The sequence below is a fragment of the Artibeus jamaicensis genome, unplaced genomic scaffold (assembly GCF_021234435.1).
Source record: "Artibeus jamaicensis isolate MK-2021 breed Jamaican fruit bat unplaced genomic scaffold, CSHL_Jam_final scaffold_537, whole genome shotgun sequence".
Classification (NCBI taxonomy): Eukaryota; Metazoa; Chordata; class Mammalia; order Chiroptera; family Phyllostomidae; genus Artibeus; species Artibeus jamaicensis.
Genome location: NW_026522047.1, coordinates 4,816,462 through 4,832,949, shown reverse-complemented (window position 1 = coordinate 4,832,949; position 16,488 = coordinate 4,816,462). Strand labels below are relative to the sequence as shown.

Sequence of the window (16,488 nt, the reverse complement as noted above, 5' to 3'; positions counted from 1 at the left end):
ATGAATAAAACTTCCAAGCACAAAAATGCATAATTAGGATTAAATTTCAGGAGACAGGCAATAGAAATAAAAGCTCAAATAAAAGGAACAGGTAAAAATTACTCTTACAGATAAAGCATATATTTTTTTTCTTCTGAAATAATTTTATATTTACAAAAAAAAATTGCAGTAATCCATCTGTACCCCTGCATGCACTGTCCCTTAATGGTAACATCTTGTCGTAACCATAGTCTATCAAAACTAAGAAGTTAACATTGGTACTAAGTTTCAGTTATTTTGTTTGATGAAGCGACTTTCTGACAATATTATCTTAGATCGAAAGTAGCTAAAGAAAGCTTCTCTGGAAAGTCGGCGCAGTGGACACAAGGTTCCCACAGTCCCCAGGGCAGGGGCCTGGGGAGCACGCAGGGGGTCGGAGGGCGGCGGAGCTGGGCTCCCGGAAGGAATACGAAATTTCCAGCCACTGGGGTTTTAGGGTTTTTTTTTCGTTTGTTTTTGTTTTTTAGATTTTATTTATTTATCTTTAGAGGGGAAGGGAAGGAGAGAGGGAGAGAAACATCAATGTATGGTTGCCTTTCGTGCGTCCCCTGCTGGGAACTGGCCTGCAGGGAACCGGACTGCAACCCTGGCATGTGCCCTGACTGGGAATCGAACCATGATTGTCTGGTTCGCAGGCCCGCGCTCAATCCACTGAGCTACACCAGCCAGGGCTGGGGTTTTAGTTTGCATTGTGCTGCTGAGTTAATAAAAACAGCCGTGTTGAGCAGGAGTCAGGGACTAGAATACCCGCTGTTTCTGCAGCGTCTGCTGTGCCTCTCCCTGGGTGCCCCTCCTCGAGCTCATTTTTACACAGACATCGTTTTTATGAGCACTGCTTATCTTCTATGAAAACATGCAGTAACTGACAGAGGGTGGACAACTATTATTTTAAAAAGCTATCCAGGGAAGAAAAAACTCAAAAACAACTACAGACTGAAACCAATTATCGTCACTTTATTACAATAGTGGCAAACAATATTTTAATAGTATTTAATCATATCACAATTACTCAAACTATATACAAATAGATATTTATACAAGTCTGCATTAAAAAAGAAAAAGTAATTAATAACCAAATATCACATTGTGAACAAGATTTTTCCTAAAAATATGGCCAATAACAAGAAATTCACAGTTACTTTGAAAGTGTTTTGAGATGCAGAAATCATATTGCACATAATATAAACCCTACGAAGCAGGTGTATATATTTTAATCTAGTTTTCCACAAAATTTACATCATGCAATACTTCATTGTATACAGAACAAATAGGTTAACTTAAAAACCTTCAATATAATGGCCACAAAATTAGAATTATTTTAAAGTTATATTTTAAATAATTTTACTATACAAAAAAACCCAGTGTAATAAAACTTAATGGACACAATCACAATGTGTTCACAGATCAAGTGACTTTTTAGTGTTCTTCCTTGTCCTTTCCTTTCTTCTCCTTCTCGTCCTGTAGTGCAGTCCCCAGCTTTTTGATGAGGACGGAGAGAACCTTGTCCAGGGGGTCCATGACCCCTCTCTGAAGCCACTTAGGGATGGTAGTTCTGGCGTGGTGGAAGCCCAGCTTTTGAAGGATGTAATCAACGCCCACTGGATCAATCTTCCTTCCAGTCCAAGAAATTAATCTAAAATAAGGATAAACAATAATTAGGAGCACAGTGTCCCAGCACTGTCCTGAAGGAAGTTCAAGAGCATCACTAGCCTCCATTATGTGCTCCAGACAAAGTATTTTCAGTAGGTGCATCTGAATAATCTCACCCACAATTCTTGGATTCACTGTAATAGCATTAAAAAATATGTGATTATTAGTAGCCTTAATAAGCCTACACACAGTAATGGGGGTCAGTGAATTTCACCTGATTCTTCCAAGCCTAGTGTTCCACAGCCATCTTAAACATTTAAAGGACATCTGGTTCACTCTAAAAGATGTTAATTACCTTGGTGGGAGAAGTCGTTCCACAATGTATAGCAAGTCAGGATGACACACACTTCAAATACCTTTGTTTTGTCAATTACACCTCAGTAAAGCTGAAAAAACACAAGTTCATGTATGTGGCACAACAGTGGGGGGTAAAATATGTGGAGTGTTTGCTGTGTACTCAGCATGTTCCAAGGAAGAACTGTTTCTTCCAGTTCTCGGTAGTCCTTTCCACGTGGAAGAACAGCCACTCGTGGAAGGCTCCTGGCCTTGGCCCACCCTTTCCTGAAGGTTTATCTGACTGTACACTAAGGGAGGAACGAATGGAGTGGTGTAGTTCAGTTCCCTCCGCCCTGCCTTCTCTTAGGAACCATTTATGGTGGTCTGTCCCTTTATGCCACATGGTTTTCAAGGACAGGCCCCTAAATCTTCGAGGCAAGACTGTTCCTGGCTGCCCGCCTATGGCCAGGTGATCACCCAGTGCTGCTGGCCGCATAGCTCCAGCCACCCCTGCCAGGAAGGTCTGTGGCGCTGAGACAGGGCAGCCCAGCCTGGACTCTGTGGTGGAAAGCCACTGTTGCTAGACACCCAAACCACAGTCTGTTACCAGCTTCATCAGTAAGGAAATTGTCATCGTGATTTCCAGCTGCTTCTCCCACTGTTTCAATTAGGGGAAAGGCTGGTACTAAGCTCAGATCTCCTGAAACTCTTCACAATCATAAGCACTCGGTGTTAATTAACTTATGCCACTACCGTAACAACCCTACATGGCACATAATACCATTTTCTAAATTTTTCCTGTGCAGCAACTGAGGCAGAGAGCAGTTCTTAGGGCCGCTGGGTGAGTCGCTTCTCCAGAAAGCAGGGCTAGGCACCCCGGCTCTGCCCCATGCTGTCCAGCCCTGCCCCACGTCGAGGAATCGCGTGCTAGTTTGCTGAAGGAAGGAAGGAAGGTACTTATGGCAAATGAACTATTATATGCTCATTTCAAATTAGAAGACACAGTAGGTCCGTAAACAACGTTTCGTCACAACGTTGTGGAACCTCGCTGAGCCTATACAACAGTTTTGTTACCCACTGTTTCCCTCAAAGTCACAGAACCAACTTACTGACGTGAGGGGCTGACTTAACTAGCCAGTTATGTTTACTTAGACTTAACAAATACAAAACAGATTCTCTAAGCAGTTTTATGCACTATGACCTTGGCAATATTTTAAGGTTGTTCCTTAGTACTGACATTGTAAATATTTCTCCTGTGTTTATATGCTATTCATACTGAAGTCATACTGAAGTGTTTTGTTGATTTGGTTACAACACATTTCACTGCATACCAATTGCTAACACGAAGTCACTTTCTGCTTATACAGGGGCCCACTGGCTCACTTCTAAATGTGCGTGTTGGTGAAAAGCATTTAATAACTCGACACCTAATTGTGACCCTTTCCTGCCCGCTCCGCAGCATCCAGGCAGACACACATGCCCGCTGCTGACCTGAGCGTGGGCTCCAGGTGCCACGTGTTGCACAGAAAGTCCCTCCAGTCCACGGTGGTGTAAGTGATACCATCTTCTCTGTCCTTGTCCGAGGCGGTGTCATCGTGGATGATGACTGGACTTTTCTGTCCTGGCCGAGTCGATAAAATGCGAGGTGGGAAAATGGCTATGATAAAAATAATAGATTAGTATTGCAAATGTTTATCAGTTTACTTTAAATCACTGCACAAACAATAATTGGCTCCCCTTGTCATTTTATCTATGAACTGGCCAAAGCCTCATTTAATTACATTTCTTAAAAAGTAGCATTTTTATATAAGCTATAAATGAGTGTCAATAACTAATATTGCTTAGAGAAAGATAATTATCAAAGTCATTTCATTGTCTTACAATCAGAGATAATGCCATCATTTACTTTTGAGTGAGGGCGTAGGTTTTGCGTGTACCTGTGGGCCTAAGACGAATGGGGAAGGATAAGGGGACTTATCTGACAGCGGGCCTGGGGCGCTGAACTGACAGCTGTAGGTTTCCCAAAGAGTGGCTTCAGGTGAGCGACTTGTTATTTTCACCGCTTTGTGGAGATGCAGTTCACATACCGTACAATTCATTCATTTAGAATGTGCGGCCCAATGGTTGTAGTGTGTTAATGGCTGTATGTGCATTTGAACAGCGGCAACTAACTTAGAAGCTTCTTCTGTGGGCAGGCTTCTCATCTGTGTAGCGAACACTCAACTGTCTTATGAATAATGGAGTCTTTCTGAGTTGGTGATCATAAATAATAGACAACATGCTACTTTAGTATGCAGTTGTTTCCCTTAGTCATTTCACTTGAGTAGTAACATTTCTTCAAAGAGGTTTTCTTTTCTTTTCCTACTCTGAGAAACTCCTGCACGTCGATAATGTCCACACACACATGGAAACAGTGTGACGTATGAAATACCACCCGGTGCGAGGCATGACTACAAGGAGCACTGTGTGTACCTGGCGGACACTCAGTCTGTCCCACGGTCTTACTGATAGATTACTTATGGGTACTTCTTCATTGACATTCGCTGCTCCTGGAGGAAGGAGACACATTCTTCTCGTGTACCTCAGCCCATAAAAGCCTGTATAAGTGGCAGACAGCTGCCTTTCCTGAAGCTTGAAAGAAAAACCACAACCTGCAAACACGATGACCCTGCGCACCTTTTTCCTTCTCTTTAAGGTAGGCCGACACGAGGTCGTGGAGGAACATGATGAGCTCGGCATCCATGGTCACACAGATGTGATCGGTGAACTCCGTCACCACACTGCACTCCACCTTGGGCTTCAGGCTGGCATCTGCAAGGCAGAGTTCCTTTACTGTAAAGGGCGACAACCTAAGTCTCTCGCCTCGAGTCAGTGAGGGACAGACGGGGTCTGTATACATGTATCCCCCTGAGGGCAACGATGGGGAAAGGAGCGGCTTCTGTGTGTGATTTACAGAGTGAGGATAGTGTCAAGTGCGTGCCATTCATTCCTCATAAAACCCCTATGAATGAAGTCCTATTATTATCCTCCATTCTACTGAGAAAGAGGTACAATGGGTTAAATTATTTGCTGTAAGTCATATGGCTGGTAAGAAAATCAATTTGACCCAGGATATCAATCTCATCAGATTATATTGATATCATAGAAATAACCTTCGGGAAGACCGTTGCTTGAGGTTCCTTTAGAATTTTCTTAGTAATGTTAGAAACTAAAGGTCATTTTTCCACATACCTTGTAGCGAAGGTTCTTGTGGTTCTTGAACATGAATGGACTTGAAATCAAGCTGCATCCTCGGCAATGCGAAGATAGTCTCTGTTTCGTGGTTGTAGGAGGAGCCGCCCCTGAACCCGCTCAGCAGGCTGGAGTTCTTCACCGTGGTGCTGTTCTCCGTGTTGTTAGCATCTACGTTACGAAGCAGGTTCAGCTCTACGGGCACGAGGGGACAGTAAGCACCAAATTAAACCAACAGGCATGGGTAAGCCTACAGCTCTCATGAAACTCCAATACAAGAACTTTTATCATTTCCAAAGGTGGGAAATAAACTCACATTTGAAAACATAGAGCCCTGTAGGGTTGTGGTCTTGAGAATAGTTATATTCTCTCTATATATAGATAGGTGTGTACATATATTTATATGAATAAACATAGTGCTAAAATCGATGGAGCGATTTATATTTATCTATACATATATACACGTATACATAAATAGTAACACATATAACTACTCTCAAGACTGAAGCTTTGTAACATGATTTTGAATTAAATCCAATAATACAATCCATTTTGGTTTTTGTTCCTTGAACTTTAAAATAATATTATTCTCACCTGAATTCATGTCTGAGTTTAAGAGTGTCATTAATCTCAGAGTTCTCCATACATTGAATACTTCACTATTACAGAATTTGTGATTAAGTATGACCCTGATCTTGAAATCAGGTAGAAGTCCTGATTTTCCTCAACCAATGTGCCATGATTACATTATGGTTGTCTTGTAAAATTAGCGCCAGGCACATGGGTAGCGGTTCAGTAGCTACCAGCCCCCCCGAAAAAGCCCTCCCTCCCCACAACGTGCACTTGGAGGGAAGAGCATCACTACGTGCACAGTGCTCCCGGTGCTTCCTTCTCCCCTGTTCTCAAACAGTCTTCCAACCCGGGGGCTGCCTGTGCCACGGTAACTGTTTTCCATGGGGCCCAGGCCGTCATCTTTCACATTTTGCAAAGTCATTTTTTAGTAAAACATTCCAGTCTTAATATGTCTCAATCTAGTCAGCTTTCCGATACAAGTAAAACAATTTGGTAAAAGCAGTACTGTAACCTTGAACACAAAACAAGCATAAAATAAAACTGTTCATGGCTACATTATTACAAGACTGGTGAATCTAATCGAAGAAAAAAACTCACCAAAACTTACCACTTTATAGGAATAATATTATTTAGTTTCATTTTACTTTATCCAGAACCTTAAGTTTGTGGCATTCTATTACTGAGCTTTGCAATAACTTGCCCAAACCTGAAATGTTTAGCGTTAGTGTGAAAATATTTTTCCAATCATCATGAAGTAAACTTAACTTCATTTATGTAGGCCAATTCTATTTTGAATGTTCTCTGTTACAGGTAAACTAATTTAAGTCCATGAGATGTTGCATCCCCGGGGCAGTGAAGCCCAGTACTGATATTGTTACTATGGCAGCAGGACTAGAACGAAGCTTGTTTAATTGAAAAAATGAAAGCTCTCATTCCACTTAAATGCTAAACAGTCAAAAGAGCCCAGAACAGAAAAAAAACAAATATCTTCAAAACAAAAAATCAAACTTTTGACCTTCATTTCTCGTGGCCGTAACGTAATTGAACCACTCCTTCACACTCGCCACTCCGTGGGGGGGGTTCTCATGGCGACGCCGTGTTATCTTGGTTATTGTCGCCATGGGGCTTTCCAGAGCGCCACAGGGTTTGGTGACCATGGTGTTGTGGCCCAGGTGGAAGTCCAGAGTTTGTACGATGTACGTAGAATGGTCACCCGAGCCTAGAGGAAAAGAAGTTTCTTGATGTAACAAACTGTATTAATACAAGAAAACAGTGTGGCCTTGAGAGCGACAGATTTAACTAAGTCATAAAAAAGGCTGTGAGCACGAGTAACTACGTAAGAAAAACTGTCACAAGTGATGTTGCTTTTAGTTATAACTGGATTTACCCCAGTAAGGTGAAGAGCACCCACCATTTTTTTTGGTCATCATTAAAAACCACTAAGGAGGAACTTAAGGCTGCAAGGAACTGGGTTTATCGCCCCAAATAAGAGGTGAAAGCAGAGTCCGGCCCTTCGCAGCTTCACGCTTCAGTCTTGACTGGCAGCTCCCCTCCTCACACACCACTAAGAAGAGGCTGTGTTCCCTTCTCCGACTTTGTGAGACTCTCCTACATGTTCCTGCTCAGGTAAGACATTTCGTGACGGCTACCATGACTCCGGCCAGCCCTAGCAGCAGAAACCTGAATGCCCACATCAGAACCGGAGCCGATGGGCAGGTTCAGGAGTAAGTCCTTCCCCACGTTCGCGGATACTGACTCATAGCAGTGAACTTGCCACGTCAGCCACAAAACAACAAACAGAGATGGACTTCAGGAATATCGTAAGAAAGAACAAAATATGCACGTAGGAAAAAAAATCACTCTGCCAGGTAATACCATCATATCAGAAGAAAGAAAAGAGTAAGAGCTCAAAATATGCCAGTTTACCATCTTCCCAGATTTTCTGAGCTTCGGTCCAAAAAGCAATGTTTGGTTCTTCCAAGTGAAAAAGGGCCCAGGATTTTGAACGAAAATTTGGACCGTGAAAACAGGCCAGTGTCATATGATTGCCGTGCAAGCTCATCGACCCTCCAAACTGCATCCCGTCCTCTGGCAAGGGGACCTGGAACAAGGAGAGGTGGCATCCCGACACCACCTTCAGCACGCCGGGCCAGTGCCGGTGGTGCGCGGCGTCCAGCACTGTAAGAGAACCAAACAGCACCTGTCCCGGCTCCTGCCACGCACGACTTGACCGGCAGTGGCAGGAGCCGGCAGCGGGGGCTCGGGTAAGGGCAGCCCACCACCACCAACCCTGGTTACTGTGACACGGAAGCTAACAAGCAGCCTTGGGAAAGACGCTGCGCAGGGATGGACACACAGAAAAGGAGCCACCGCTAATGACGGTACAACCGACACTGCCGTGACGCCTTGCACATGCTCACGACACTCCCCATAGTCTCACAGCAGCTCTGTGAGCTGGGCCTTCATCTGGATTCTGAGTGAGTGAAGCAGAGGAGGGGTGAAGAGAAACAAGTGACCACTGGAAATCAAACGCAGTCCCCTGATTTTCAGTAACTTTTTTTACTCTTTTGTACCCTTGCTCCTCAAAAGTGAGGTCTGAGGACCATCAGCACCGCCCCGGTCCTTGTCTGAAAGGCAGACTCCAATAGCCCCCGACTGCAGTGTCAGAGTCTGCAGTTCAGTGAGGTCTCCAGGGGCCTCGGACGTGCAGTCACGTGTGAGAAGCTCTGCTTCCCACTGACTTGTGTCCCCACTCACTCTTGCAACAATGTCCTTTCCAGCTGTCCCCACAGCTTTCATTCCAGACCGGCGAGGGACTGTGCACTGTGTATAGTTGGTGTGTCTCTAGTTCCCTTTAATCGGAAACAAGTCCCCAGGCCTGTCTTCCATGTCCAGGACTTTTTAGAGAAGCCAGGCCAGGCATTTTGGGACACTTCCCTCTACCTGTACACACCTGATACCAATTCCAGTGGAAAGGAAATATGGGCCCGAGAGGAACAAAACAAATAAAGCCACAGGGAAGCAACTGAAAAATATCTAGAAGGTAGAATATTCTGCAGGACAATTGTCCAAATTTCTCAAATAAGTGAGGTCGTTAAAAAAGGACTATGCTGAATTAAAAGGGTAAAGGAACAAAACTGGATTAACATGTGATCTTGGACCGGAGATACTGCTTTGGATGGTTTTAGGATAATTTTAGGCCAGCTGTGGAATGCAGTCCCAGGCTAGAGCAGGCAAAGCGGCGAAATGGAGTGTGGGAGGCTGCTGGTGAAAACATCTGAGCAGCAGGGCGGGCACTTTGGCAGGAAGTGCGCACACGCACACACACACGCAGGTGCACAAAAAAGTGTCTGGGGGTCTGGGCCTCCAGGTGTTCATAGGGGTGATTTCTGGGTGGAATGTCATGTCTTTATTTTTTTTGTATTTTCTAGTTTTTTTCCCAATGAACAAGTACTGCTTCTGTGATAACAAGAAGTCATTAAAAATTATTCTGACCCTAACAACTTTTTGCCAGTGTCACCTCTGTCCCCTGGCTATAGCCCCTTGGTCTGGCTGGGCTCCCGTGGGGGGCGCCCCCGCACTGAGGTGGTATGAACGTGCGCGTCATGGTGGCAGCCACTGCGCTGGGTCACCTTCCTGCCACTCTCAGCCGCCTGCAGTCTTTCCTCTCCATGGTGGCCAGGGCGACATGTCACAAAGGAATATTTTCAGACAAAGTTAAATGCCAAGTCTGTTCAAACTCTCCAACAGCTGCCCACCCACCACATGATGACCCTTATCTGAGGGCTGCCTCTCTGAGTGCAGGCCCAGCCTTCTCTTGCTCGCTCACCTTGTTCCACACAGTGGCACCTGACCAGTCCTCAAAGCCGGTTTCCTCCTGTTGCAGGGGCTCGGCCCCCTCCCGAGCCCCCTGGGCCAGGACACTCCTCCCCAGGTCTCAGCCTCGACCTTTCTCTCTAGAACAACTATCCCTGACCCCCGTCTTTGGAAAGGGCCACCCCACACACTCACTCTCCATCTCCTTCTCCCGCTTCGGCCCCTTTCCCGGCACTTCTCTACCTAAATTGTCTTCGTTGTAGTTAGTAAACCAGTTACACTGTCTCTCCCATTAGCATGTAAACTTCATGAGGCTAGAACTTTGTCCACTAGATCTTCTGCACCTGAAACAGTGCTTAAGGACATGACTGAAAGTACTGAGCATGTGCTGGCTGAGGCACCGAGGGGAACCAGTGACGTGCCTACTGTGACACGTCACTACCGGGCCACGCAGACCCTCGGACTCCACAGCCCACTGTCTGGGGGGAATGCGGGACTGGCACAGTGAGTGTTTGGGGGCTTCGAGGAGCTGCTGCTGGGGGCGGAGAGGGGAAGGGGTGACTTCTCGCAGGACGGCTGCGAATCCCACTGGTGGGCAGGGATCGGTGGGCCGCTGAGTAAGCTGGGGAAGAGCGTAGGGCTTACTTTGTAAGTGTGGTGCACAGGCATTACGTGGCTTTAAGTGAGGGCTCTACCGCGGTCGCTCAAAGATAAGCACACGTGCGGGCTCAGTTCTAATTCTTACACTGCTCCTGCGAACTTCTCTCCAGGTTGTTCGGCACGGCCTTGGGTGGGAGGTAAGGAACGGGTCCCCAGGTGGACAGAGCTCGTTTGCTGGTGTCAAACTGTTGCGTGAAAAATTCCTGGAGCTTCATTCCTATTTTTATCAGGTCTGGCGTGGTTGACCTTGATATCATCACTTGGAAAATGTCCCACTTCAGATCTCCATGGACAAAAATCTCGCTGGAACATAAAGCAGAGTCTTTCTCAGGCACCCGACAGAGGACGGTTTAGAAGCACGTGGAGAGCTCCCCTCCCCACCCAGCTTTCGTTCCCACTGAGCGCACGAGGGGGAATCATCCTGCAGCGCAGGGCCTGCCGCGGCCTCTCCAGCATGGCGGCTGCCCGGAGCAGCGGGCGGAGTGTGGAGGCGCCCCTCCTCCCGAGTACCTCTTATCGGCCATGCTCGAGTCCGGGGCGGCGCACAGGTTCACCTTCCACTCGTCCTGCAGCTTCAGGTCCGCGTTGCTGAAGATGCCCATGAGGATGCTGGAGCCCATGTAGTCCACACGGGCCTCTGTAGAGCCCATGGTGACCTGGATCTTGTGACTGGGCTGCTGATTCGGGTGTTCGGAAATATGCGCTGAAACAAACAACAGTCACTGTTCCCAGAAACGCCCACTGGGAACGACTCCCCAAAGTCATTTTTTAAAAACTGGAATGTCAACATACCGACCATCTCCAGAGCGTTGACATCAATGGTGCCGCCAACAACTCCCCCCTTGGAGTCTAACTGGGACCTGCCCAGCCCCACGGACATGCTGATCTCCCGGTCGCGGTGACTTCCCACTGACAGGCGGCCCTGGCTCTTCAAGCCGCTCGTGGTCCAACTGCAGAAGAAGGTTGCCAGTGAGACACATGGCTTCCGGCATCATGAGTTACAGCAAGAGTGAGATGATTTCAAAAGTTTAAAAAGAAGCTGACTATAAAAACTGATAAATGTTTAAATGTTACCACTTACGAGGAGGCTTTTTGCTTAACTAGAAAGTTATGCTGTTTTACTTACAATTTTCTTTTTCAACCACACTTCATGTTGTTTTATAGGAGCTTTAGGATTAGATTCAGGCACTGTCAGGGTGGAGCAATGTTCTGCTTTACTCAACTGTCTTTACTGTTTCAAACATTTCAACACTAAAAAAAGTCTCTGAACTGCTTTACCACAATGTAAGAAAAATCAAGACTGACGATTAAGTCATCTCTTTAAACTGAAAAGCTTACGTTGTGTTTCCCATCACATTACTCATGTTCATCTGAACGTTCAATTGCTTCAGGTTGATAGCAAACACGACAAGTGTTTCCCACGGGGTCCCCTGTTGACTTGCTGCTTTGTTTGACTTGTTGAAAGGAGTTGATGTTTTTGAAAGTGAATCTAAAACAAGAAAAATCAAATGCACACTTATTCACATACTCAGTGATTACGATGCAAAAGCCACTCTAATCACCATGGCCCCAGAACTGCGGACACGGGGTTCTCGTGTTCAGGCCTCTCTCATCAGAGAGCGGGCCGTTCCCCGCCGGCATCCTGCAGATGCCGGCAGCCGTGCCCTTGAAAGCTCATGAAGTGCTGCACACGCTCCACCGTGGGTGTGCATGGGACGTGGCAGCACGGGGCACTCGGCCCCCAGGCTTCCTCGACAGAGCAGGAAACCCCTGGTTGCTACCGGCCAAGACAGGACCGCCAGCCAGGGCCCACTCTGCGATGCCTGGCTGCCGTGTGCCTATCTCCTGGGTCTCACGGGGACACGGGCATCAGGAATCCCACATGCGCTCACTGCACTGTCACCTCGTGACATGAACTACTTGCTCGTTTTTACACGTTTAGACACAAGTAGAGTGTGAGCACATGAGAGTTCAGAAAACACCGAGTCACCAAAAGACTGACCGAATGGGTACTAAGAGATTGGCTTTTCCAACATCGAGCTTCTCTCATAACATCGTAGGTTTGTTTGACTTCTAAATAAACTAAACCACTGAGAAGCACAGACTAATAATCACAGGAATGTGAGGTACAGCGTAGGGAACACAGTCATGACAAGGTGATAACTCTGAGTGGTGCCGGGTGGGTCCTAGATATATTGGGGGACCAGTGTGTAAAGTACACGGCTGTCTAACCACTGTGCTGTACACCTGAAACTCATACAACATGATACTGCATGTAAACTGTAATAGAAAAAGCAAACGAAATAACCACACCCCATGGAGCACACTAAAATAGGCCCATTCCCCCCTCTCCACCTCCCTTTCCAAAACTGCTAGTACCCAGCTGTCTCCTCTGCAGGCAGAAACTTCCAGGGGTTGCTGCTTGGTTGTCCAACCCCTGCCCGCCATCATCCGAAGAGACCTGCAAGGTCAGACCTGCCTGCGGGAGGGGCAGAGACCTGGGAGTAACTCGCTAAGACCTTGATCTGGGCCCAGGAGGGCCAGTGAGAACAGGCAATGTCACCTCTCCGGGGCACGGAGGAGTCCGACACGCTCCTGGACCTCACGGACGCAGGGGACTTGAGGCTCTGTGCGGCCCCTGGTGACATGGTGCTGTTCGCCAGGTGCTCGCTGAACGCGCTGGGGGACGGGGGCATGTGTGTGAAGGAGGCCGACTGGCTGGGCTGCTCCCAGGTCCTGCAGTAGGCCTTCCTCGAGGACTCGGGGGACAGGTGCTGGCTCACCCCCTCGATGGAGTCAGGCGTCCCTGGGCCAGACGCTAACAAGATGCAGAAACAAAAGCAATTGATGGTAAAATCAGCATGTCACAAAATGAATGTTGCAACTGTTACCACTTCTAATCCCATTATGCATTTCTTCTGGTTCTCTGTTTGATGCAAGTGCAGAAGCTTACAGTTCGCCAAGAGCCTTCCAACAGGGACACTGGGAGAAGGGCTAGAGAGGCACTGCGTGCCCCCTTTGCAGACGCGGGGTGGGCCTAGACCGACGTCTCCCGCTTGGAACTGTGACCTGCTAGTTCCACCTCTCACTCAGTTTCATCCGGCAGCTCTGTCTACGTCCAGGAGGAAACGCGCAGGCACCGCGGACGCACGCTCCCACCCAGCACTTTGTTTTCGACGCTTCATTCCCCACGGCTGACTTGCATGGGGGAATATACAGGGCCTGCTGCAGTGTGGCTAGCAGGGTAATAATGCGGGTGTAATAATGTATCATATTAATTCAAACATTTCACCCAAAATGTTATATCGTGTGCCTGAGTGTGATAGTGCTATGTTACAGAACTACATGCTTGTGACTTTGCAATAAAAGATTTTGACATAAAAAAGGGGCCTTATTTGTGCCGGGGCCTGTATTTCCACATCTGCAGGTGCTACAAAGATACAGAGAAACTCTCGGAGGCCACGAGTCAGCTGAGCACTGTGCTCCAGCACACTCGGGGCTCACAGACGCTTCCTGCATGAGGGAAGGAAAGGCACAGAGCGCCTTCTCAACCACCAGTCTTGTCATAGTGCTGCCCAAATTAAAAGCAACATAAGTATGAGTCCAATCACACAACAAGCTTACTTGGCAAGTTTATAGTTTGGTCTCCAAGGAAGAGGCGCCTCGCAATGCTTCTCCTGTACCAGGCTCTTGGGAACGCTAGGATCTCACTGAGTCGGCGCATGTCGTATTTAAAGGATGCGGAGCCTATGTCACAAACAGCTGGCGCAGAGACAGAGAGGACCTGTTAGAGCTGACTCCCAGACCTGTGATGTTCCACAGTGCTCGCCACACTTGAGCTACACTTGAGTTACACTTGTTACAAGTCATGAAACACCAAAGAGTGTGGCACAGTCTGATCAGTAAGTGATAACGTGCTCCTTCCACGAGAGGGAAGAGCACATTCCAACCTGACACCACTGGCTCCACCCCTTTTGAGAGGCGGGGCAGGCTGGAATGATCAATTTCTCACGACATTCTCAGAGAGGCTCCGAAGGTCAGTCTCAGGGATGGCTTTCAACTGTGACCCAGGGCTTTTCCCAAATATGGCAAATGGCTCGTGGGGACCAGCTGGGACGTATCCCCTCAGAAGTGGCCACGCACCAGGCAGTTGTGGGCAGTTGTGGGCAGCAGTGGATGTCAGTGAGTGTGCCTGTGCTCGAGCCGCAGTGCCTGAACCTGCTCTCTGCATCGGCCTGAGCTCTCGGCCACCCAGCCCAGCCCACCTGCCACAGGAAGGCTTGGGAGGCAAGTCTTTATCTTCTACCTAGCTTAGTGACCTCTCGGTCCCTCTGTCGCTCAGGTGGAAAGGCTGAGGCCACCCCGTCCCCTCTGCAGCTCAACAGACTCGTGGGTTCTCTTCAATTTCTCGACACCACACCTCCTCCCTTTCACCACTGTCCATGTCCATGCCGCCGTGACTTCTTTCCAAATGAACCACTTCTTTTCCGTACAGAAACGCACATGCAGAGATGCTGATGGTTCGTATACAACTCTGCCTTGTTTCATACGGTCTGAGCCCTTGAGGCAAGATCCGTCCTCCGTGGACGATACAGTTCGCTAATCTGCGGACGACGCTGTCCTCCCGTTTCCTGACCGCCTCCGCCGGCCCCACTGCCCACAGGAAGCGCCACAGGAGCGGCTTGGTCTCCGGCCCAGCACACGTGCGTGCCGAGTGCTCGGGCACCGCCCCCCTGGGGACCAGCCCCGCAGCTGCGGGCAGCCCCTCTCAATAATCAAAGTCAAATGTGTGTGCAACACCTTTAACTCATTCCTCCTTAGTGTTTTATGAATTTGCAATTTGAAAATCAAGTAAAAAATTAGAAATTTTACCAGTCAATGGTAGAGAAGAAAAGCAGCAGTTTTGGGCGGTTCAGTGAGGGGTGTCCCAGCCCCCAGGTGACCTTTCTCTGTGTTCTCCTGGAAACCACAATCCTCGCACGGGTGAGCACATGCTGCGGGCGGCACCGCTGCTCCTCCCCCCCCTTCCCCACTAAGAGCCTAGTGATAGGTGCATTTAATACCCGAACACTGTTAAAAGGAGGCCCTTGTTTAATTCTGGGAAACAATATTTAAATTAAAAAACTATAAAACTGCATACCAGATATATTTATGAGCGTGGTGTCCATTTTGCTCGCAGACTTGTTTACAGACTGACTTTCAAAAAACGAGGTGCCTCCTGATCGCCGTATCCGAGATAAACTCACTTTTACAAACTCGAGGTTTATGCTCAGGGAGTCCTTCCGACCGGTGACGGAAGTGGGTTCTTCATCCACATTCCCTTTAAAACACACACACACAACCACCTACTGTAGTTCCACAACATTATCCCGACCCCTGGAAGTGAGCACCAAGTGAACTCGCGTCAGTGAGGTAAGAGCCCCATGTAACCGCCTAACGCGCACCTGCAGTGGTGACCCTGCAGCTCAGAGCGCCCGTGAGAGTCAAGCAATAACAGTGACACTGGCCACAGTCTCACTGTAAATTAGTGAACACGGTGCACACACTTTAAACCTATATCCAAAGGAATTGTGCTGTGCATATCACTTGTAAAATGTTAGGAGTTTTAAAATTCTTGTATAATTAATCTACCTTGCCTATTTATTGCACATTTTTACTTATCTGTAGAGACAAGGTAGATATTACCAAGAGGAAAAATGTTTAAGTTTCTGGTCTTGGTCTACGCCCATTATGAAAGGCATCACGCACTCTGAAAAGATCAAAGCCTGGACAGGGCCGTCACGTGAGGAAGAGGCGAGTGTGCCAGGTGTACCTAGCGCCCCCGACCCGGCCGTGAGGCCAGAGACGGCAGTCTTCTGCTTCCCGGCCCCGTACGGGTGGAACACGTAGAGTGAGAAGTCGGACATGCAGGCCGTGAAGCTCAGCCCCGAGGAGCTGCTGCTGGACGTGGTCAGATCCGACTGGCTGCTGCTGTGCCGGCTTCGGCCGAGAGGGCTGCCCAGGCCCGATGAACCTGCAGCCGACACAGACACCAGAAACCTCTATAAGCTGCAGGAAACCAAAGCCTGTCACCAACAGTCTCAGGAGCCCAGCGTGACTGGAAAATAAACTAGAAACACTCAACCATAAACTCATCCATAGCTTTAAATCCTTGAAAACAAAATGATGTCTTAGATGTATTTTCCAATTAATTTACTGGGTAAACCAGGGTTGCACACTCGGACAGAGCCATGTGTGCGTGTG

The 16,488-nt window shown here is 47.8% G+C and overlaps 1 protein-coding gene across 9 annotated transcripts in view; it reads right to left on the bottom strand.

The window, feature by feature from the left end:
- Positions 1 to 973: 973 nt before the first annotated feature.
- The window catches only part of BLTP1 (bridge-like lipid transfer protein family member 1), a 115,456-nt gene continuing 99,941 nt past the window's right edge, over positions 974 to 16,488 (bottom strand). For all 9 annotated transcript variants that reach the window (XM_037129905.2, XM_053658670.1, XM_053658674.1 and 6 more), the window contains 14 exons: positions 16,058 to 16,258; positions 15,386 to 15,565; positions 13,870 to 14,007; positions 12,809 to 13,063; positions 11,584 to 11,734; positions 11,038 to 11,195; positions 10,756 to 10,948; positions 10,331 to 10,548; positions 7,696 to 7,947; positions 6,785 to 6,988; positions 5,197 to 5,391; positions 4,642 to 4,776; positions 3,457 to 3,622; positions 974 to 1,672 (listed from right to left, as the gene is read on the bottom strand). In XM_037129905.2, coding sequence (XP_036985800.2) covers positions 1,456 to 1,672; positions 3,457 to 3,622; positions 4,642 to 4,776; positions 5,197 to 5,391; positions 6,785 to 6,988; positions 7,696 to 7,947; positions 10,331 to 10,548; positions 10,756 to 10,948; positions 11,038 to 11,195; positions 11,584 to 11,734; positions 12,809 to 13,063; positions 13,870 to 14,007; positions 15,386 to 15,565; positions 16,058 to 16,258 — 2,663 coding nt within the window. In that variant the 3' untranslated portion in view covers positions 974 to 1,455. The remainder of the gene's footprint in view (positions 1,673 to 3,456; positions 3,623 to 4,641; positions 4,777 to 5,196; positions 5,392 to 6,784; positions 6,989 to 7,695; positions 7,948 to 10,330; positions 10,549 to 10,755; positions 10,949 to 11,037; positions 11,196 to 11,583; positions 11,735 to 12,808; positions 13,064 to 13,869; positions 14,008 to 15,385; positions 15,566 to 16,057; positions 16,259 to 16,488) is intronic.